Source organism: Scylla paramamosain, chromosome 9 (genome assembly GCF_035594125.1).
Source record: "Scylla paramamosain isolate STU-SP2022 chromosome 9, ASM3559412v1, whole genome shotgun sequence".
NCBI classification, from domain to species: domain Eukaryota; kingdom Metazoa; phylum Arthropoda; class Malacostraca; order Decapoda; family Portunidae; genus Scylla; species Scylla paramamosain.
Window position 1 is genome coordinate 23078341 of NC_087159.1, and position 23914 is coordinate 23102254.

General features: G+C 39.1%; 1 protein-coding gene across 1 annotated transcript in view; it reads right to left on the reverse strand.

The window, feature by feature from the left end:
* The window catches only part of LOC135103717 (NADH dehydrogenase [ubiquinone] flavoprotein 1, mitochondrial-like), a 119736-nt gene that overhangs the window by 75938 nt on the left and 19884 nt on the right, over window positions 1-23914 (reverse strand). The window contains exon 2 of the mRNA XM_064010347.1: window positions 15725-15771. Within this exon, the coding sequence (XP_063866417.1) occupies window positions 15725-15771 (47 nt within the window). The remainder of the gene's footprint in view (window positions 1-15724; window positions 15772-23914) is intronic.

Here is a 23914-nt window from a genome sequence, read left to right on the forward strand (position 1 = left end):
CGTAAACACACTCCTGCCTCTCAAGGTCAGGAGCACGCTGCCGCTGCCTCATTGCCAGGCAAAGCCCGTAATATGCCATTGACACCATCAAAATTTTTACCATTGATAGAAGATTCTGAGGAATCACTCTCAACACTTTCTGATGATTCACACTGGCAGAAAGAACAGGAAAATGATCTCTTTGACACCTTCCCGGCTCCCCTGTCGCTGGCCCCCAGCCACTTCCCAAAGAACTTCAGCCATCCATCACTGCCACACAATATATTTTTTTTTCATTTTTTATTTCACATTTCAGTGCTCTACTTGTCTCCTTTGAGTTTCAAAAGATCAAAAATAGTTTTCAAGCAAGTTGATTTTTTGCCATTTTTTGCGCACCCTGCAGCTATCCTGAAATCATAATTGCGCAGTTTAAGGGTTAAGGATGCGATATTCATGGCTTCACTTGCTTGGCTAGACGTTAAAAGGCAAACATTGATGCGATGTTGGCGCAAATTGTGCCCCTTGATGATGTGTGATGATGAGGATGATGAGGAGTTTGAAGGGTTTGTAGATGGCATGAAAAATTTGGTGGTGAGCGAGCTGAGGGAAATGGGGGGAAATGTGCAACTTAAAATGACAGATGAAGCGTTACAGGAATGGGTGGACGTGGACGAAAATCAGGCCGTAACATTCACTCTCACAGACGAGGAACTTATCAACGCTGTAGTAGAAGATCATTTAGAGAAAATTAGTGATGATAGTGATGATGATGATGATGATAATGAGCCTAAAGTAACTTGGGAACAGGCTGCGAAACACATAGCTGGCTTTGTCAGGTTTGCTGAGCAGTGCACATACATGTCAACCCGAGATGTTATGACCCTTCACTGCATTGAGAATGAGTTTTTGCTGCAAAGAAGAAGGAGCTGCAAACGAGGAGACATTAGAAACTATTTTAAAGTATTTTGTAAGGGAAAAGAAGTGGGGCAAACAAGTACAGAATCTGATGATGTTGATGACCCGGAGGGTGTTGAATGCGAGGTGTGGGGAGCGAAAAAGTGTCACAAACACTCGTACATTTTCATATCTTTATTGTATGCTATACATGTTGGCTAATATTGAATAAAGCAAATAAGTGTATACGTACTTTATTTTTGTAACCCAACAACTTATTTATAAGAGGAAAGTATTAAAGAGAATGTTAGTACAGTAGTATTGTGTGTTGGTGAGTGTGAGGTGGCAGCGCGGGTGGCGATGCGCGGCACAGCGATCAGCTGATTTTTGTTATGGTAAGATGAGTGAGTGTAGGGTGGTGATTGTGGACATAATTTCACTTCTATTCAAGTATCCGGCATGCTTCAAGTATCCGGCATGTCAGCAGTCCCGTTGATGCCGGATAAGAGAGATTTTACTGTATATATGTGGAAGAAGTGCAATATGGAGATGGAATGGTGGAGGTCATAGGTATAACAATCAGAACCAGTGGGAGAGAAAGGAGGAGGATCATATTAACACATGTGCAACTGAAGACTAATACATGGAGGCTGGAGGAACATAAGGAAATACAAAAGGAAGTATTTGAAGTGGCTAGACAACATGATAAGGAAGGACAATAAAATACTACTAGTGGGAGACTTTAACTGCAAAAATGTAAGCTGGAAGGAGATGGAAGTTAATGGAAATGCTGGACCGTGGAGTGAAGAAATGCTACAGTTAGCTATGGTGAATACAATGGATCAATGGGTGGAGGAATTTGCAAGATACAAAGGGGGAGGAGGAACCATCGATGCTAGACCTGGTATTCACAAAAAAAACAGAGCCCAATCCAACCATTAAATACTTAAAGCCCAATGGGAAAAAAGTGACCATGTGGTGTTAGAAGTGGTACTGCAAGATTGGGAGGTTCTACCATGTAAGGAGGATTATGAAAATGGGAGACTAAATCATGCAAAGACATATTTTACAGAGTTAAGAAAATTCTTTGGAAGTATTGATTGGAAGGCACTTATGGAAGGCAAGATGGTGCAAGACAAATATGAAACATTCCTGAAAAAGTACAATGAGGGTGTGCAGAAGTATGTACCTGTATATAAAGTAAGGAGGAGCAAATATATTTGGTATAATGCCAGATGTGCAGAAGCTAAGAGAAAGGATATAGCTTGGAAGAAACTGAAGAAACAAAGAAATAAAAATAATAGACAAAGAAATAAAAATAATAGAGAGCAGTATAAGGAGGCAAGGAATGAGTATTTTAGAATAAGAAGAGAGGAGGAGAGACAATTTGAAAAGGATGTGATTAAGGAATGTGAAAAAGAGCCCTAGCTTTTTTACAGGTATATCAATGAAAAGATGACAACCAGAGAGACCAATGACAAGATAGTAAAGGGAGAAAGGATATATCAAACAGCAGAAGAGATGAGTGAAATTATGAATGAGAGTTTCAGGTCTGTGTTCAGTGTGGAAGCGGATTTTACAGAACCAAACAAGGAGGTGAGGTAGGGGGGGTTACAGAAAGTCTTGGTGCAAAAACATGAAATTGGCAAATTGTCAGGAAAGCAATGGAGCTTGATGAAGTGTCAGGTTGGACACTAAAGGAATATAGAGAACATGTGGTGGAGCCAATATGGGATGTGATTAACAGCTCAATGATAGAGGGAAGAGTACCAAAAGAGTGAAAGAAAGCAAATATAGTGCCAATACACAAAGAAGGAAAGAGGACTAAGCCACTAAATTATAGACTGATGTTGCTAACTAGTGTTGTGGGCAAGATCTGTGAAATAGTGATCAAAGAAAAGTGGGTGAAATATTTGGAAGGGAACGAAGTTATAACAAATAGCCAATTTGGTTTCAGAAAAGGAAGGTCATGTGTGACAAATCTACTAAGTTTCTATACAAGAGCAATAGATGACATACAAAACAGAGATGGGTAGGTAAATGCAGTGTACTTGGACATCAAAAAATCTTTTGAAGTTCCATATAAGAGACTATTGTGGAAGATTGAACATATAGGAGGACTGAGAGGGACAATGGATAAGAGACTACTTAAAGGACAGAGAAATGAGAACTGTGATCAGGGACACCTGTTCAATTTGGAGTAATGTAACAAGCAGAGTACCACAGGGGTCAGCACAACCACCCATTATGTTCTAAATATACATCAATGATATGCAGGAGGGTTTGACCAGTCATATTAATCTATTTGCTGATGATGCAAAATTGTTAAGAATAATAAAGAGCCATGCTGATTGTATAGAGTTGCAAAGAGATATTGACAAGATTTATGGATGGAGCAAAGAAGTGGAAACTGGAATTCAATGCTAAGAAATGCCATGTGATGGAATTGGGAAAGAGTAAAAGACCTGCATGGGACTGTAAAATAGGGGAGGAAGTAATAATAAGGAGCAAGGAGGAAAAAGATCTAAGTGTGTTTTTTCAAGACACCCTGACCTAAGAACAGCATATAAAAGAGATATTTGGCTCAATGTACAGGATGTTAACAAATATTACAATGGCATTTCATTACATGGATAAGACTATAATGAAAAAATTACTGCCACTATGCTACGTCCCAGACTGGAATATGCAGTAGTGGTGTGGTCTCCGCATATTCTAGGAGGAGGCAGTAGACACCTGCTGAAACGATAATTATTCCCAGTGAGGTCTAAAGCACTGTTCAGGGGGTACTGTGAACTTATCATTAAACCCAGCTGTGATCTCAATGAACGTTTCCCTTTGTGTCTCACAACACAAGGGGGCAGTCACAGCCTGCCCTCTAAAGACAATTCTCTTCCTCCTCACAAAACTACAAGCACCTAATAACACACACACCCTTCACCCAAAAATTTCAAAATCATCATGGCGACTCCTACACCAGCCTCGGAGTCCCCATCTGGGGAGGGGACCATAAATGTCCCCAGGTCGGACTGCCTTTCTGTCGACGACCCTAAGTGTCTTGACACCCCCCTCAACTTTTTCTTCATTAACTTCTGCAACATTTGCGGTCTAAGATCTAATTTTCAATCTGTAGAACACCACCTCTCCTCTTCTAAACCTCATATTCTTTTCCTCACTGAAACTCAGGTGTCTGAGGCAACTGACAGTAGCCCCTTTTCTGTTCCCTCCTACTTTCTCTATCCTCATTTTCGATCCAAAGCTGGATGCTGCATTTATGTGCGCAATGACTTAACCTGCTCTCGTGCCCACGCTCTTGAATCTTCTGAGCTTTCCACCATCTGGCTACGACTACAGAGTCACTCTCATACTAAATTTATCTGTGCTGTATACCTCTCTCCTAACTCCTCTGACTATAAGAAATTCTTTGACTACTTAACTTCCAAAGTGGAGCACTTTCTGACCCTCTTCCCTTTTGCAGAGATCTCCATTCCTAGAGACTTCAATGTTCACCACCAGCTTTAGCTTTCCTCTCCCTTCACTGACCATCCTGGTGAACTAGCCTACAACTTTGCTATCCTCCATGACCTAGAGCAATTGGTGCAACACCCTACTCGTATTCCTGACCGTCTTGGAGATACACCCAACATTCTTGACCTTTTCCTGACCTCTAATCCTTCTGCTTATGCTGTCACCCTTTCTTCTCTGTTGGGCTCCTCCAATCACAATCTCATACCTTTATCTTGTCCTATCACTCCAATCCCTCCTCAGGATCCCCCTAAGCGAAGGTGCCTCTGGCATTTTGCCTCTGCTAGTTGGGGGGACCTGAGGAGGTATTTTGCTGATTTTCCTTGGAATAACTACTGCTTCTGTGTCAGAGACCCGTCTTTGTGTGCTGAGCGCATAACAGAGGTGATAGTGTCTGGCATGGAGGCGTACATTCCTCACTCTTTTTCTCGTCCTAAACCTTCTAAACCTTGGTTTAACACAGCTTGTTCTCGTGCTATACATGATAGAGAGGTGGCCCACAAAAGGTACTTAAGCCTTCCATCACCAGAATCTTATGCACTTTATATTTCTGCCCGGAACCATGCCAAGTCTGTTCTCCAACTAGCCAAAAACTCCTTCATTAACAGAAAATGTCAAAACCTTTCAAGATCTAACTCCCCTCATGATTTCTGGCATCTAGCCAAAAAATATCTCCAATAACTTTGCTTCTTCTTCTTTCCCTCCTCTACTTCAACCAGATGGTACCACTGTTATCACATCTATTTCTAAAGCTGAACTCTTTGCTCAAACCTTTATTAAAAACTCTATCTTGGACGATTCTGGGCTTGTTCCTCCCTTTCCTTCACCCTCTGACTACTTCATGCCACCTATTAAAATTCTTCGCAATGATGTTTTCCATGCCCTCGCTGGCCTAAACCCTCGGAAGGCTTATGGACCTGATGGGGTCCCTCCTATTGTTCTCCAAAACTGTGCCTCCGTGCTTGCACCTTGCCTTATCAAACTCTTTCAGCTCTGTCTGTCAACATCTACCTTTCCTTCTTGCTGGAAGTTTGCTTACATTCAACCTGTTCCTAAAAAGGGTGACCGCTCTAATCCCTCAAACTACCGTCCTATTGCTTTAATTTCCTGCTTATCTAAAGTTTTTGAATCTATCCTCAACAGGAAGATTCTTAAACATCTATCACTTCACAACCTTCTATCTGATCGCCAGTATGGGTTCCATCAAGGCCTCTCTACTGGTGATCTTCTGGCTTTCCTTACTGAGTCTTGGTCATCCCCTTTTAGAGATTTTGGTGAAACTTTTGCTGTTGCCTTGGACATATCAAAAGCCTTTGATAGAGTCTGGCACAAAGCTTTGATTTCCAAACTACCCTCCTACGGTTTCTATCCTTCTCTCTGTAACTTCATCTCAAGTTTCCTTTCTGACCGTTCTATTGCTGCTGTGGTAGACGGTCACTGTTCTTCTCCTAAATCTATTAACAGTGGTGTTCCTCAGGGTTCTGTCCTGTCACCCACTCTCTTCTTATTATTCATTAATGATCTTCTAAACCAAACTTCTTGTCCTATCGACTCCTACGCTGATGATACCACCCTGCACTTTTCCACGTCTTTTCATAGACGTCCAACCCTTCAGGAGGCAAACATATCACGCAGGGAAGCCACAGAACGCCTGACTTCTGATCTTTCTAAAATTTCTGATTGGGGCAGAGCAAACTTGGTATTGTTCAATGCCTCAAAAACTCAATACCTCCATCTATCAACTCGACACAACCTTCCAGACAACTATCCCCTCTTCTTCAATGACACTCAACTGTCCCCCTCTTCTACACTGAACATCCTCGGTCTGCTCTTTACTTATAATCTGAACTGGAAACTTCACATCTCATCTCTAGCTAAAACAGCTTCTATGAAGTTAGGTGTTCTGAGACATCTCCGCCAGTTTTTCTCACCCCCCCAGCTGCTAACTCTGTACAAGGGCCTTATCCGTCCATGTATGGAGTATGCTTCACATGTCTGGGGTGGTTCCACTCATACTGCTCTTCTAGACAGGGTGGAATCAAAAGCTTTTCGTCTCATCAACTCCTCTCCTCTGACTGTCTTCAGCCTCTCTCTCACCGCCGCAATGTTGCATATCTAGCTGTCTTCTACCGCTATTTTCATGCTAACTGCTCTTCTGATCTTGCTAACTGCATGCCTCCCCTCCTTCCACGGCCTCACTGCACAAGACTTTCTTCTTTCTCTCACCCCTATTCTGTCCACCTCTCTAATGCAAGAGTTAACCAGTATTCTCAATCATTCATCCCTTTCTCTGGTAAACTTTGGAACTCCCTGCCTGCTTCTGTATTTCCGCCTTCCTATGACTTGAATTCCTTCAAGAGGGAGGTTTCAAGACACTTATCCACCAATTTTTGACCACTGCTTTGACCCTTTTATGGGACTGGCATTTCAGTGGGCATTTCTTTAATTAGATTTTTGTTGCCCTTGGCCAGTATCCTTCCTACATAAAAAAAAAAAAAATTATGAAGAAAGACGTAAAGAAGTTGGAAAGAATTCAGAAAGCAGCTACATGGATGGTACTGGAGCTGAAAGACCTAACATACAAAGAGAGGTTGAAGGAAATGGGACTGCCAACTTTGCAAGTTAGAAGAGAAAGAGATCTAATAACAATGTATAAAATAGTTAACCACACTGAAAAGATAGACAAGCAAGACCTGGTGTTGCTGAAAGAAGATAAAGCTGGACAAATGAGAGGGCACTCAAGAAGATCAGAAAGAGTCATTGTTTGAGGGACATCAAGAAATACAGTTTTCCACATATAACTGTGGATATCTGGAGTGGTCTAAATGAGGAAGTTGTTACAGCACCAAATATGCAGAAATTTAAGGAAATGCTGGATAAATATAGATATGGACACAGGACACTATGAACCCTGCTCAAACACTGTACTATACAACTAGGTAAATACAACTAGGTAAATACACAAACACATTATTATTATTATTATCATTATTATTATCATTATTATTATTATTATTATTTCAATAATATTGAGAGAGAGAGAGAGAGAGAGAGAGAGAGAGAGAGAGAGAGAGAGAGAGAGAGAGAGAGAGAGAGAGAGAGAGAGAGAGAGAGAGAGAGAGAGAGAGAGAGAGAGAGAGAGAGAGAGAGAGAGAGAGGATTTTAGTGCAAAATAAAAATTCTGCACACAACAACAACTCTTCAAGACTGAAGACAGCAGGAACTTTCAATGACTCATCACTTTTAGGTTGGTGTTTATTTACAATGCTATTTTGTATAAAATCTTAAATCAGTTTTTGTATCTGATGTATAGGACAACCTACTTTTTTGTGTCTTTTTTAGGATCATTCAAGTGCTGTGTCATATGCCTAAATATATGGCATTTCATGTTTTCTTTTCCTGTATTTTTTTTATATAATTTAGGTTATTTTCATCCAATTCCATGTTCAAGGTACAACATAAACCCATGTATAAAAAAGAAATAAAAAAAAGAGGAGAGGGGATTTTGGGACTGGAATGGATCAATGCATTTTACATAAATATGAATAGGATAAATTGCTTCCTAATTTGAACATTCCCAATTCGAACAGCCCAAAAGAACCAATTACATTTGAATCGTGAAGTACCACTGAATATATATATATATATATATATATATATATATATATATATATATATATATATATATATATATATATATATATATATATATATATATATATATATATATATATATATATATATATATATATATATCATAGCCAAGCCGAGGGTGTGTTGTCGCCAAGGCATCCAGCCCTTGGCCACCCATAGCCTCAGAGGTCACTGGTTACCGCCATGACCCCTCGTGAGGCTTACAGCATCCCTGGTCACATGAACAAGACAGTGCCTGCCCTGATGCCAAGGCACCTGAGCGACGAGTTAAGGTGACTAAGGCCGTGTAGTTAATGGACCTAGCCTATTTGCAATCAATCTTGTGATCAAGTTACCTTACTGTCGCTGACTTCACAAAACACAAAACAGTGACCCACTGTTAACTTAAGTAATGCATGAACTAGAAGGACATAGAAAAACCATATATGTTCGCATGTAAAGGTGGTTAACCATAGACTCCCTATGAGGCATGTTTCTTACGCACCTACAGTGAAGTATAAGTATCCTGATGATTGTGTGGAGTGAAGGAAGAGATGAGTGTACTAACTAGTTAGATTTTGAACCTTAAGGATAACTCCTTATGTAGTAGTAGATAGCAATGTACGTAGGTCAACGTTGCCATCGTCAAAATGGAATATAAGGCGAAGTAGCGAATGATTCTCTCAGACCTAACTAGACTCCAAGAGTGGAGTGTTACAAGTTCCTGGAAGGTGCTCCCACTTGACAGCACCATGAAGCTCCTAGTCGTTCTCTGCCTCGTCTTGGTCATAAGTAATACTTAGAAGATTTTTCCTAAGTGCCTTGTGTGTCTCGACTTAAAATGTTGTTTCAGTATACTGTGGTCCCCATATATTTTATGTCATTTTCCATGTGTTGATATAATGTTGAATCTTGATGAGTGATTTTAATATCTTTTGTGGCACTTCGCATGTAGTGCTAATATTTTAATGTTACATTTGATTATTCTTTTATGTGATTATGTTATGTGTGTCCTTACATGTTAATGTGTTGTATGTTACTGAATGACCTGAGTTGGTCGATAAAATCTTGCTAAAGTGAATAGTGACGTCAAGAATTATCGAAGATGTTTTAATACGTGGTGGAATTCTGGTCTTTCGTTGCTTGCGAGTATCGTGGAATGTGTTAACTACTGGTTAATAAATAGTATTAACGTTTCTGAACTGCGTTTGTGGCTTACCCCACTGTGAGAACCCCGGCCTTAACTCTCGGTTACCTGGATTTAAACCTTGTAGTGTTTGTTATATAAAGAATTAATGCAGTTCCTGTGTAACCTCTGCATTCCCTAAAAGGTAAGGAGGAGGCTTACAATATATATATATATATATATATATATATATATATATATATATATATATATATATATATATATATATATATGTGTGTGTGTGTGTGTGTGTGTGTGTGTGTGTATACCAGTCATTACTATCATTATATATACTTACTTCACTGTCTAGTATTCCATGTGCTTATTGTCCTCACATGACCAGTCTGATCTATTTTTAGAACTTTCCTTCCTCCCACTCTCTTGTCTGGAGATTTCCACACCTTCCTCGCATTCCTCAGCCAGTCCTCAGGGAAAAACGCTTGGAGGAGGATTTGCTATAATAACAACTTCAGTCATTGTTTCAGATTCTCCTGGTTTCAGTATCTGATTGGTCTAATTCCCATCTTCCTCACTGGTCAGCTGCCTTTGACTCTGATCCACTTTCACATAAATACAACCTTGTATGAGTAGAGAGTCAGTTCCAGTCCAGTTCAGGGTCAGTCCTCTGTCAGTTTATAGAGTTGAAGCATTGTCACATCCACTACTTCTCAACCTGCGTCTCTTAATATCATGTGTATACATCTCTGTTTATCATTAAATCAAGAAAGTAACTCTGTCTGTTGTGTTACCTCACTCGCATAAATCTAACCGCAAGATCAACAAATACCCATGAACCTCGAACTCCAACTCCACACTACCAATATACCTCCATCAGAGTATCAACAAGCTACCATCACTTGTGCTGCTAACATCATCTCCAGCCATCCAATAAATCTATCAACCAGTGAACAAGTAGCAGTGAAATCCATCTAATTACAAAGAGGTTGGTAGCAGATCCACATCCAGAACAAATGGTGACAGCCTTCAGAACAATGGTGTGCAGCAATGTTTTGTGCAATAGAGGAACACACAAACCTCTCATCTCTCTCATAATAAGTACACACTCTGAAATACATCATGCCACTCTCACAAGCAAGTTATGAGGCATCATCTAATTCAAGACGGAATCGGGTTACCAGCCGCCATCTGATCCTGCCTGTCCTTCATTCTGCTCAAATTCTGGGTCAGCTCACCTCACCATTGCCTGCGTTTCCACCTGCGCCCCACAGTGACCCAGACACCTCACATTCCTCTCACGAGCGCCTACCCTCATCACTTGTTCCTGTTCACTCTTTCAGCGCACTCCTTACCAGACCCAATGCCTGGTACAGCCACCCACATCACTGCAGCTGTCCCACTCCTGCTCATCATGCCTTTTCCCACTCCCCGCCACTCCTGATATATTGATATATATATATATATATATATATATATATATATATATATATATATATATATATATATATATATATATATTGTTTATGTTCGTCTGTATATTATTGTTAAGGTTATTGATTCCGTACTCTCTCCCATATCATGTCATGTATTTATTACCTATTATTATTATCTTCAAATTCTATCGCTTATTGTTATTATGTTCAATGCAAGGGCGCATTTTTTCGGGGGGAAAGGCACTGTATCAGTCATTATTATCATTATATATATACATATTCCATTGTCTAGTGTTCCATGTGCTCACTGTCCTCATGTGGCCAGTCTCATCTATTTTTAGAACCTTCTTTCCTCCCTCTTGCCTGTCTAAAGAGTTCCACATATTCCCCGGTAAAGTATTCCAAAACTTTAAGAAAACATATCTCAAAACATGGTTTTTCAACTTTAAAAGCTATCTCCTCTGTCATTTAAATATTGATTTTAATAAAGAAACACTCAAAGAAAACAAATAACTAGATTTTAATGTAACTGCATTTTTTTTCAGATTCTTTTTTTCTGAAATTCCTCCCCCCCCAAAAAAAAAATTCACTCCAAGCAAACAAAGCAAAATATGAAAAAACACAACGTATATCAAACACTACAGACTGGCATTTCCTATACATGAACCACATGTCTACAACAAAAATTGTAGATAGATTGATTTAAAAAATATCTTATGGAAAACAGGGGCACTTGCGAAAAAATGGTGAGGCGCAAGGATACTTTGGGACTGAAAATCTAAATATTCAGGGTGTAACATAAATTTCCGAAGATATTGCTAAATGTGAAACTACAGATTATTCTAAGTCAAAAATATTCTATGCACATATGCATTTTTAGACTTTTAACTTTTCAGACCGTTTAACCATGTCATGAAGTTCAAGTGTGGCTGGGCAAGACATAATGTCTGGGTTGGGTAGGTAACCATGGTGGAGAAACACCATGTCCACACACTCTACATTACTTTAAGTAACTGCATAATAATATCTAAATGTATTCACTGTCACTGCCTCAGTGGGAAACTGTGTGACTGACGAGCAATCACGTGATTTGCTGCTAGCCTCACTCCTTCCAACTCCCTGCCTGCCCAGGCATGGTGCCACATTGCCCATTATTTTACCTGTTGTTTACTACATCCATACTATCATTCAGGTTTACACATGGTTACCCGCCCAGCCTTGCCATTGTGTCTGTCAACCAGCAAGACTTGAATTTCATACCATGGCTAAAGAAGCCTTCAAAATGTTTATGTGATAGAACATTTTTGACTTAGATGAACTTGTACTTTCACCTCTAGTAAAACCCACAGAAACTCATATAACACCCTACGTACTGAACCTGACGTTTCATAAAAATTTCACAGCAAAGGAAGGAATAATATATATATATATATATATATATATATATATATATATATATATATATATATATATATATATATATATATATATATATATATATATATATTTTATTTTATTTTATTTTTTTTTTTTGTAACTGTTCCCATAAGGAGAGCATCCAATTTAAAGCTGAAAACTGTTATTATTGATTGCATTGAGATGAAAAAATTATGGGAAGAATAAGTTCTGCTGTCCAAAAGTCCCCCTTTTCTCTCCCACTTTTGCATGCTCCCATTTCCTCACTTCAATTTTTTTTTTTTTTTTTTTTTTTTTAGTCTATCTCCTACAAATGTTATTGTACAATCATATGCTTCACATGCTGGAAAGGTCACAGTATGGTCTTTGGTGTCACACTGCAATTTTTTATATTATGTTTCATTTATGGAGAATATTTTTTTTTACTTTGAAGTCAATCAAAAATTTTAAACAAATTAAAAATATTTATTTTTATACTCGTACATTTGTCACAAACTTTGAATATATCATGTTGCTACATTAATCCACTTACACTGTCCATTTACTAAGTCTAGGTTTCATTAAAATCAATGCATAAATACTGAGGAGACATATTTAAAAAAAAATGAGAAAAAGAGAAAAAAAAAATATAACTCCTTGAAGTTTGGAATACTTTGCAAGACTGCTTTACTGACCTATGGGATAGAGTTCTATGGATGATTATATTAATTTTTTATCCTATTTTTTAGGTCAAGTAAATACAGTTCAGCCTTGCTATATGATGCTCTACCATACAGTATTTCTCTCATACAATTGTCTCTCAATTGCACCTCTGAGCTAGCTATGTGATGCTTTACACTTGCTGTTACAATCATCGATCACAGCACCATCATATGGAGAAACACCAAACACTATTACCTCAGTTCTTCCTATGCTCTCACACCATTCATCAAGGGTTATGGTGAAGTGAGATTTCAGTAAAAGTTCAACTTCATTCCACATTAAATAGGTCCCAACTTGCCATGCCACTTCTATCAGGAAAGAACCTTTAAACCAATTTAGACCCACAAGAGGCATTTTAACTTTTTATGTCAAGGAATGCACTGTTTCTGGATTGTTTCTGGATTGTATAATAACATTTTGAGTTTTTTTTTTTTTTTTTTGCTATATTTCAATGCTCTTAAGCTTACTATATGATGAGTCACTATATATGATTGGGTTTTCAGGAATGTTACCCAATCATGAAGTGAGAATGAGGTGTACTTACAGATTTTTTTTTCAAATTATGAATATGCTGGACTTGCTGAGCCTCAGAAAGGCAGCTTTTGCCAGAGGTTCCTGTTCCCCTTCCTTTCAGGCATAACCCTTTACAAGAGAATATCAGAGCCTCCAAGGTTACTCATTCCAGTCTTGTTGTTTCAAATCCATTTGGTAGATAGGAGGTGCAGTTATCACTTATTCTCGCACAAATATTGAAGATTTTTTTTTTTTTTAAGGTTCCATTGGTTTGTTATAAACACTTTGTTTTCATTCAGGTCCCTCTTCTGTTTCTTCTAATAATGGTGCTTGTATGTCAAATCTTGATGAATCATGCTCCTGAGAAATAGAGGGATCAAGCAAGGCAGATTCACGAAGCATGGGTGTATCGTGGTAGGTGGCAGAGGCATGACATCATGTCTCGGTGACGCCTCACAAGACCTTATGTCACTGTTTCTTCTGTTACCAGTTTTTCTAATACATCTCTTGCAAGAGATGGTTCTCTTTTGCCTTGAAGATTTAGGCATTTTTAAGTCCTCAATATGAATGTGGTATGCCAGAACTATGTACAGTAGTGGAGGAGGAAGAGTGTGGAAAAGACACTACACACACCTTCACTTCATCAGAGCACCAAAGCTTGCTGATGCTCTCCCTTTTCACATAGGGCTACTGAAAGTTTAAGTTGCCAAGTAGTGCTATATTTTGAAGCACTGTTAAAATTTATACCACTTTCCATTGCAAAGAAAGAGTAATATACAAACACTATCATGAAAAACAAAAAATTTCAACAGAGAAGAGGGCATATTTCAGGCAACAGCTCAATTATTATTATCATGAATATAGTCATAAAACTCTGTCACTGTTGCATAACAGTATAACTATGCCTCTGATTTTTCTCAGTAAAAGTGACATTTCTAACCTTATCACTCCCACAACTGGATGCTACCCTTAACAGTGGTGTCCCTCACAGTTCTGTCTTGTCACCCACTCTCTATTATTTATCAGCGATCATCTAAGCTAAAATTATTGTCCACTCAGTACCTTATCAGATCTTTTCTTAGGTGTCCAACCATTCAGGAATTAAACAACTCATGTAGGGAAGCCACAGAATGCCTGACTTTGATTTTTTTTAGAGTTTCTGACTTGGGCAGAGTAGACTGGAAACATCACATCTCATTTACAGCTAAACCAGCTTCCATGAAATTAGGTATTCAAAGCCCATCTCCATCCATGTATCACACCCCACCACCTGCTAACTCTGTACAGAGTAAAGTATGGAGTACACTAATCCTATGTCAAGAGTTCTACCCATTCTGCTCTTTCAAACAGGATGGAATCAAAAGTATTCCATCATTTCAACTCCTTTACTCTAACTGTCTTCAGCCTTTCTCTCTTCATTGCAGATTGCATCTCTTGCCATCCTCTATTCCCACTCTTATACTAACTGCTCTTCTGCTCTTCCTATTTGCATGCCTCCCCTCCTACAGCACTGCTACACAAGGCTTTCTACTTTTGTTTACCCAAGGTGGAATCAAAAGAATTTTGTCATCAACTCCTCTCTACTAACTAATTGTCTTCAGCCTCTCTTTACAGAAAAGCTGCATCTCTTACTATCTTATATTGCTACTTTCATGCTAACTGCTCTTCTGGTCTTGCTAATTTGATGTCTCCCCTCCTTCTGTGGCATTGCTGCACAAGACTTTCTGCTTTGTCACACCTGTCCACCTCTCAAATGAAAATGTTAACCAGTATTCTCAATCTTTCACTCCTTTTACTTGCAATCCTTAAAACTCCCTGCCTACTTCTGTATTTCCTTGTACTAATGACTTGAACTCTTTCAAGAGAAAGGTTTCAAAACACTTTAGTTTTAGATAATCCTTTTGGCTCAACTCTTTAAGGAGTAGCACTCTTCAGTGGACATTTTTCTACTTTTTCACTGCCCTTGAATAGAGGCCCTCCTACAGAGAGAGAGAGAGAGAGAGAGAGAGAGAGAGAGAGAGAGAGAGAGAGAGAGAGAGAGAGAGAGAGAGAGAGAGAGAGAGAGAGAGAGAGAGAGAGAGAGAGAGAGAGAGAGAGAGAGAGAGAGAGAAACACTATTCTCTCTATCTCCCTAATACAAGAGTTAACCGTAACCAGTATTCTTAATCCCTCATACCTTTTATTTCTAAACTCTGGAACTCCCTGCCTGCTTCTGTATTTCCCCTTATGTATGACAAAATTTTTTCAAGATGAAAGTTTCAAGACACTTTTCCTCTCATTCTGAATAAATCTTTTTGACTACTCTTTGGAGACTAGCGTCCTCAGTCTCTCATTGCCTTTGGGAAGAGCCTCTTTTACATATAATAATTTGTTAAATATAAGAATTGATGATGATGATGATGATGATGATGATGATAAGAACAACAACAACAACAACAACAACAACAATAATGAAATAATAATGCCCAAACAGATTGCAGCTCACCTTATTTGAGCTGTCCCTCTTCACCATAATACTGCTGATACCACGATCTGAAAAAGTGATAGGAAACAAATTTATTATTAATTATTGGAAGATGTATGACATGATTTTTTTTATGAAAGATGGCACTGGCCCAATAAGGCCAAAATGATTGGCCAAAATTAGAGAAGTGTCTTGAAAGCTCCCTCATGAAAGATTTTAAGTCATAGAAAAATGGAAATACAGAAGCAGACAGAATTTGAAAATTTACCACTGAAAGGGATGAATGATTAAGAATACTAGTTAACTCTTGCATTATGAAATAGACAGAATAGGGAAGTCTTGTACAGCAAGACTGTGGGAAAAGAAGCATGCAATTAACAAGATCAGAAGAGCATTTAACATGAAACAGTAGAAGATAGCAAGAAATGTAACATTCCAATAAAGAGAGAGGATGAAGACATTCAGTTAGCAGAGTTGGTAAGATGAAATGCTTTTCATTCCACCCTATTCAACAGAACAGTATGAATGGGGAACCCCATGTATGTGGTGTACTCCATACATAGAAGGATAAGGGCCCTATACAGATTTAGTAGCTAGGTGCACATACAGCTTAGAATGACTAACTTTAAAAAAAACAGTTTTAGCAAGAGATTAGATGAGAAGCTTCCAATTAAGATTATTTGTAGAGAACAGACTGAGGATGTTCAGTGTATAAGAGTGTCACTGAAGAGTTGAGTGTCACTGAAGAGGGGAGTTTGTTGGAAGGTTGTGCTGAGCTGACAAAAAGGGGAACTGAGTTTTGAGGCATTGAATAATACTAAGTTTGCTCTACCCAGTCAGAAATTTTAGAAAGATCAGAAGTAAAGCACTCTGGAAATTAAACCTTTGTGCCAAACTATATCATATGCTTTTGATATGTCTAAGGTAACAATAAAAAGTTTCAACAAAATCCCTAAAAGAGGATGACCAAGAATCAGTAATGAAGGTCAAAAGATCAACAGTAGAACAGCCATGACAGAACCCATACTGGCAATCTGATATAAGGTTGTGAAGTAATCAGGGTTGGAAAAAGACGGGTTTCTTGAAAAAAGCCCAACCCACTGGATTTAATTTTTTTGGGGGGTGCTTTATTGTTTTTGGGGCATTTTATTTATTTTCTTTATTCTTCATATTCATATATCAACTAAAAAGTAATCTAGAATGAAACAAAAGGTATGAAGTTTTTTTTCCCATGGAGAGGGGGCACTGGCCAAGAGCAATAAAAAATATCATAAAAAAAGGTCCACTGAGGTGCCAGTCATAAAAAATTACAGGATAAATGTATTGAAACCTCCCTCCTGAAAGAATTCAAGTCATAGAAAGGAGTAAATACAGAAGCAGGAAGTGGGTTCTAGAGTTTACCAAGGAAAGGGATGAATGATTGAGAATACTGGTTAACTCTTGCATTAGAGAAGTGGACAGAACAGGGCTTTTTTTTTTTTTTATGTAGGTAGGACACTGGCCAAGGGCAACAAAAATCTAATAAAAAAAAATGTCCACTGAAATGCTAGTCCCATAAAAGGGTCAAAGCAGTGATCAAAAATTGGTGGATAAGTGTCTTGAAACCTCCCTCTTGAAGGAATTCAAGTCATAGGAAAGTGGAAATACAGAAGCAGGCAGGGAGTTCCAGAGTTTACCAGAGAAAGGGATGAATGATTGAGAATACTGGTTAACTCTTGCATTAGAGAGGTGGACAGAATAGGGGTGAGAGAAAGAAGATAGTCTTGTGCAGCGAGGCCATGGAAGGAGGGGAGGCATGCAGTTAGCAAGATCAGAAGAGCAGTTAGCATGAAAATAGCGGTAGAAGACAGCTAGATATGCAACATTGCGGCGGTGAGAGAGAGGCTGAAGACAGTCAGTTAGAGGAGAGGAGTTGATGAGACGAAAAGCTTTTGATTCCACCCTGTCTAGAAGAGCAGTATGAGTGGAACCCCGCCAGACATGTGAAGCATACTCCATACATGGACGGATAAGGCCCTTATACAGAGTTAGCAGCTGGGGGGGTGAGAAAAACTGGCGGAGACGTCTCAGAACACCTAACTTCATAGAAGCTGTTTTAGCTAGAGATGAGATGTGAAGTTTCCAGTTCAGATTATAAGTAAAGGACAGACCGAGGATGTTTAGTGTAGAAGAGGGGGACAGTTGAGTGTCATTGAAGAAGAGGGGATAGTTGTCTGGAAGGTTGTGTCGAGTTGATAGATGGAGGAAATGAGTTTCTGAGGCATTGAACAATACCAAGTTTGCTCTGCCCCAATCAGAAATTTTAGAAAGATCAGAAGTCAGGCGTTCTGTGGCTTCCCTGTGTGATATGTTTACCTCCTGAAGGGTTGGACGTCTATGAAAAGACATGGAAAAGTGCAGGGTGGTATCATCAGCGTAGGAGTGGATAGGACAAGAAGTTTGGTTTAGAAGATCATTAATGAATAATAAGAAGAGAGTGGGTGACAGGACAGAACCCTGAGGAACACCACTGTTAATAGATTTAGAAGAACAGTGACCGTCTACCACAGCAGCAATAGAGCGGTCAGAAAGGAAACTTGAGATGAAGTTACAGAGAGAAGGATAGAAACCATAGGAGGGTAGTTTGGAAATCAAAGCTTTGTGCCAGACTCTATCAAAAGCTTTTGATATGTCCAAGGCAACAGCAAAAGTTTCACCAAAATCTCTAAAAGAGGATGACCAAGACTCAGTAAGGAAAGCCAGATCACCAGTAGAGCGGCCTTGACGGAACCCATACTGGCGATCAGATAGAAGGTTGTGAAGTGATAGATGTTTAAGAATCTTCCTGTTGAGGATACATTCAAAAACTTCAAATGGGCAGGAAATTAAAGCAATAGGACGGTAGTTTGAGGGATTAGAACGGTCACCCTTTTTAGGAACAGGTTGAATGTAGGCAAACTTCCAGCATGAAGGAAAGGTAGATGTTGACAGACAGAGCTGAAAGTGTTTGACTAGGCAAGGTGCAAGCACGGAGGCACAGTTTCGGAGAACAATAGGAGGGACCCCATCAGGTCCATAAGCCTTCCGAGGGTTTAGGCCAGCGAGGGCATGGAAAACATCATTGCGAAGAATTTTAATAGGTGGCATGAAGTAGTCATAGGGTGGAGGAGAGGGAGGAACAATCCCAGAATCGTCCAAGGTAGAGTTTTTAGCAAAGGTTTGAGCAAAGAGTTCAGCTTTAGAAATAGATGTGATAGCAGTGGTGCCATCTGGTTGAAGTAGAGGAGGGAAAGAAGAAGAAGCAAAGTTATTGGAGATATTTTTGGCTAGATGCCAGAAGTCACGAGGGGTAAGAGAAAGAGGAAAGTCTTGTGCAGTGAGGCTGCGGGAGGAGGGGAGACATGCAGTTAGCAAGATCAGAAAAGCAGTTGGCATGAAAATAACAGTAGAAGATAGCAAGAGATGCAACACTGTGGCAAAGAGAGAGAGGCTGAAGACAGAGGAGAGGACTTGATGAGATGAAAAGCTTTTGATTCTACCCTGTCTAAAAGAGCAGTATGAGTGGAACTTCTCCCCATACATATGAAGCATACTCCATACATGGACGAAAAAGGCTCTTGTACAGAATAAACAGCTAGGGGGTGAGAAAAACTGGTGGAGAGAACTCAGAATGCTTAACTTCACAGAAGCTGTTTTAGCTAGAGATGGTAAATGGAGTTTCCAGTTTGGATTATAAGTAAAGGACAGACTGAGGATGTTCAGTGTAGAAGAGGGGGACAGCTGAGTGTCATTGAAGATGGGGTAATTGTTTGGAAAGTTGTGTCAAGCTGATGGATGGAAGAATTGAGTATTTGAGGCAATGAATAATACTAAGTTTGCTCTGCCCCAATCAGAAATTTCAGAGAGATCTGAGGTCAGGCATTCTGTGGCTTCCCTGCATAAACTGTTTACAGTAAAATCCCTCTCATCCGGCATTCGAGTATCCAGCAGCTTCAAGTATCCAGCACATTTTTCCCCGAGCCTTAAAATAAAAAAAAATCAATGTGAACTCATAAAATCTTAAAATCAATAAAAAATCAAAGTGTACTCATAAAATCAATCAAAATTCCCGCACGAGGCATACTTTGTCCCCTCGCCACCAGAGCGCACTGCTTTGCGCCACCCGCAGCCCACTGCATTGTTTGTCGCCTGACGCCTTCATCATGCCTAAAGTTGTAGAAAAGAGGAAGCGTGTTGTGCTTACACTTAAGCAGCTGATCAGATCAGCTGATCTTTGTTATGGTAACATGCATGAGTGTAGGGTGGTGATTGTGGACATAATTTCACTTCTATTCAAGTATCCAGCAATATTCAAATATCCGGCATGTTGGCGGTCCCGTTGATGCCGGATAAGAGGGATTTTACTGTACTTCCTCAAGGGTTAGATGTCTACAAAAAGACATGGAAAAGTGCAGGGTAGTATCATCAGTGTAGGAGTGGATAGGACAAGATGTTTAGATCATTAATGAATAATAAGAAGAGAGGGGGTGACAGGACAGAACCCTGAGGAAAACCACTGTTAAGTGATTTAGAACAATGACCGTCTACCACAGTAGCAATAGAATGGTCAGAAAGGAAACTTGAGATCAAGTTACAGAGAGAAGGATAGAAGCTGTAGGAGGGTAGTTTGTAAATCAAAGCTTTGAGCCAAATTCTATTTAAAGCTTTTGATATGCCTAAGTTTCACCAAAATCTCTAAAAGAGGATGACCAAGACTCAGTAAGCAAAGCCAGAAGATCACCAGTAGAGCAGCCTTGACAGAACCCCTACTGGCCATCATATAGAAGGTTGTGAAGTGATAGATGTTTAAGAATCTTCCTGTTAAAGATAGAGTCAAAACTTTTGAAAGGCAGGAAATTAAAGCTATAGGACAATAGCTTGAAGGACTAAAATGGCCACCCTTTTTTAGGAACAGGCTGAATGTAGGCAAACTTCCAGCAAGAAGGAAAGATAAATGTTGATACACAGAGTTGGATGAATTTGACTAGGCAAGGTGCAAGCATAGAGGTACAGTTTCGGAGAACAATGGGAGGAAATCCATCAGGTTCATAAGCTTTCTGAGGATTAAGGCTAGCGAGGGCATGGAAAATATCATTGCGAAGGATTTTAATAGGAAGCATGAAGTAGTCAGAGGGTGGAGCAGAGAGAGAAACAGGCCCTGAATCATCCAAGGTAGAATTTTTAGCAAATGTTTGAGTGAAGAGTTGAACTTTAGAAATAAATGAGATGGCAGTGGTGCCATCTGCTTGAAATAAAGGAAGATACTTTTGGATAGGTACCAGAAATTACAAGGGGAGTTAGATCTTGAAAGATTTTGACACTTTTAAGAACACACACTTGTTTAAATCATGCTGATACAGGTTGGTCCTGTTGGACGAAACCTGTGTTAACTTGTGCTTTACAGGAAATGAACAGATCAGGCTTGACTACTTCTATATTTTTTATGTATATGTACATATATACACCTTATTTATCAATATAGAACTAAATTTTTATAAAAAAAAAAAAAAGGCCGTATTTTTCAGTATTTTTGAGTTTTATCTTTATTTTGGGTTTTTTTTTTTTTTTTTAATGCCAACCCTGGAAGTAATAGATGTTTATTAAGAATCTTCCTGTTGAGCATAGATAGAGGCAGGAAATCAAAGCAATAGGACAGTAACTTGAAGGCTTATAATGGTCACCCTTTTAAAGAAGGAAAAGTGGTTGTTGGTAGAATTTGACTAAACAAGATGCAAGCACGAAGGCATAGCTTCAGAACAACAGGAGTATTAAGGCCAGCAAAAGCATGGTGAACATCATTAGGAAGATTCTTAATGCAAGGCATGAAATAGCTAGAAGACGGAAAAGACAGGAACAAGCCTTGAATCATCTAGAGTATTGTTCTTTCAGCAAAGGTTTGAGCAGAGTTCAGCTTTAGAGATGGATGAGATGAAAGTGATGTAAAGAGGGAAAAGGTGAAGAAAAGTTGAAGATATTTTTGGCTAAGCATCAGAAGTTACAAGGGAAGTTAGATCTTGAAAGCTTTTGACCTTTTTTAATGTTTCTGGCTATAGTCTGGCCATTTTGAATTGAGCACTAAGGAGTTGTCCTTAGCAGGGATTCACCGGCTTGCAGCGCTGCCAAACCTTGTACTGGGCCAATTATCAGATTAGAGCCTATGTGTTGCTGATAACCTCTCTCTCTCTCTCTCTCTCTCTCTCTCTCTCTCTGCATATACAATCTACATTTCATGCAAATTTATTTCTATCAGAGATCTGTACTTGCCTATAAATCATTGGAATTAGAGAAAAAGTCTGCCTGTCACTCAGTCAAGCTGCCCTCTCTCTCTCTCTCTCTCTCTCTCTCTCTCTCTCTCTCTCTCTCTCTCTCTCTCTCTCTCTCTCTCTCTCTCTCTCTCTCTCTCTCTCTATCTCTTTGTGATTTTCATTTAAATGTGATAGGTTTTCTTTTAGATATGATATTTCCCTTAAACTATGATGTTATATTTTTATTCTTTACTTATGACTTTTTTCCACACCACTATCGAGGTAAAAGTCGAGGCACATTGGTGGCTTTCACTGTTTGGGCAACAGCTCAAGGGGTTAAGAAATGACCCCATGTTAACCATTTCTTACAAAAAATACTTATTTGCTGAGTAAATATGCTCTTTTTCTCAGCTGTGGAGGTGACATGGTTACATCTACCAATGTTGTTAAAAGGTGACATGATTGCAATATGTAATGCATATGAGAAAGTGGAAGAGGTGGACTGGAGTGATGATGCTTTGGGATACATGAGATACTAGAGGACATGGAAAGAGATTGAAGGAGAGTGCTTTTAGAAGAGATTTCAAAAAGTATATCTAGTTTCCACATAGAAGTATTGACATATGAAACAGTCTGGATAAGGAGATAGTAAATGCAAGAAGTATACATGGATTCAAGACTAAGTTGAATATTATAAGAAATGGAGATGGGACAGCACAAGCATAGCTCTTTTCCCATAAAACACAACTAGGTAAATACACAGTTTTAGACACCATGCCTTTGGAGGATAGGAATCACAAGACTCGAGAGGGGACTGTAGTGAGCATGTGCAATGGTGTCTTCTAAGAACAATTTTAACATGAAGGATAATTTGCACAATAGCAGCATCATTGTGAATGTGGTGCCATCTGCAGCCATGTACAATGAACTAGTGAAATGACTGTGGCATGTTTAAAAGATGAGAGTGTAGTCGCCACTTGTTACCTCACAATGTCCCGTGAGGTTGGTGCTGGGAGACTAATGCAAAGGATGTGTAACAATAAGGAAACTGAGTTAACTGGAGTAATGAAGTTGTGCAAGAGGAGGACTGTGCTGTAGAGGGCTGTAGAGAGGTAGTGTTTACGTGGTAAGGTTGATGACACAGCCTCAGAAGGGACAGATTGTGGCCATAAATGTGACAATGTGGTAAACAGCTGTCTAAGTAACCACTGAATGTTAAAGGTACAATGAGAATTATAATACATGTATTGCATTTGCATTTTTATTATCATTATTGCTTAAACTATGAAGTATTGTGGTAATCATATTACCCCTTCATTACTACAGTATCAAATTGTGCTCTTATGATGTCTATTTGTATTATTTACATGTACATGATCTGTTGTAGTTAAATACTCTGCTTGCTGATGTCAAATAATTTTCACTATTACAAGTTAACTGCATTAAACTGAGGAAACAATTAGGCTGTCTGTCATTAATTGAGTACAGAGAGACTGTAGCGAGCTGAAAATATGCCAGATTAAAAGAAGTTCCACATTAAACTATACAAAGCATTAATGGTCAACCTGAACTACAACTACTACTAAGAATAAAGGAGATAAAGGAAAGCAGCTCAGAGAGAGAGAGAGAGAGAGAGAGAGAGAGAGAGAGAGAGAGAGAGAGAGAGAGAGAGAGAGAGAGAGAGAGAGAATAATAACCAGACAATTATTGATAATGAAATTTCTCTCTCTCTCTCTCTCTCTCTCTCTCTCTCTCTCTCTCTCTCTCTCTCTCTCTCTCTCTCTCTCTTATTGCCAGCTTTATCCTCTAGGAGAGAGAGAGAGAGAGAGAGAGAGAGAGAGAGAGAGAGAGAGAGAGAGTAATCACAGGCTACTATTGAAGGTAATTCTCTCTCTCTCTCTCTCTCTCTCTCTCTATCTCTCTCTCTCTCTCTCTCTCTCTCTCTCTC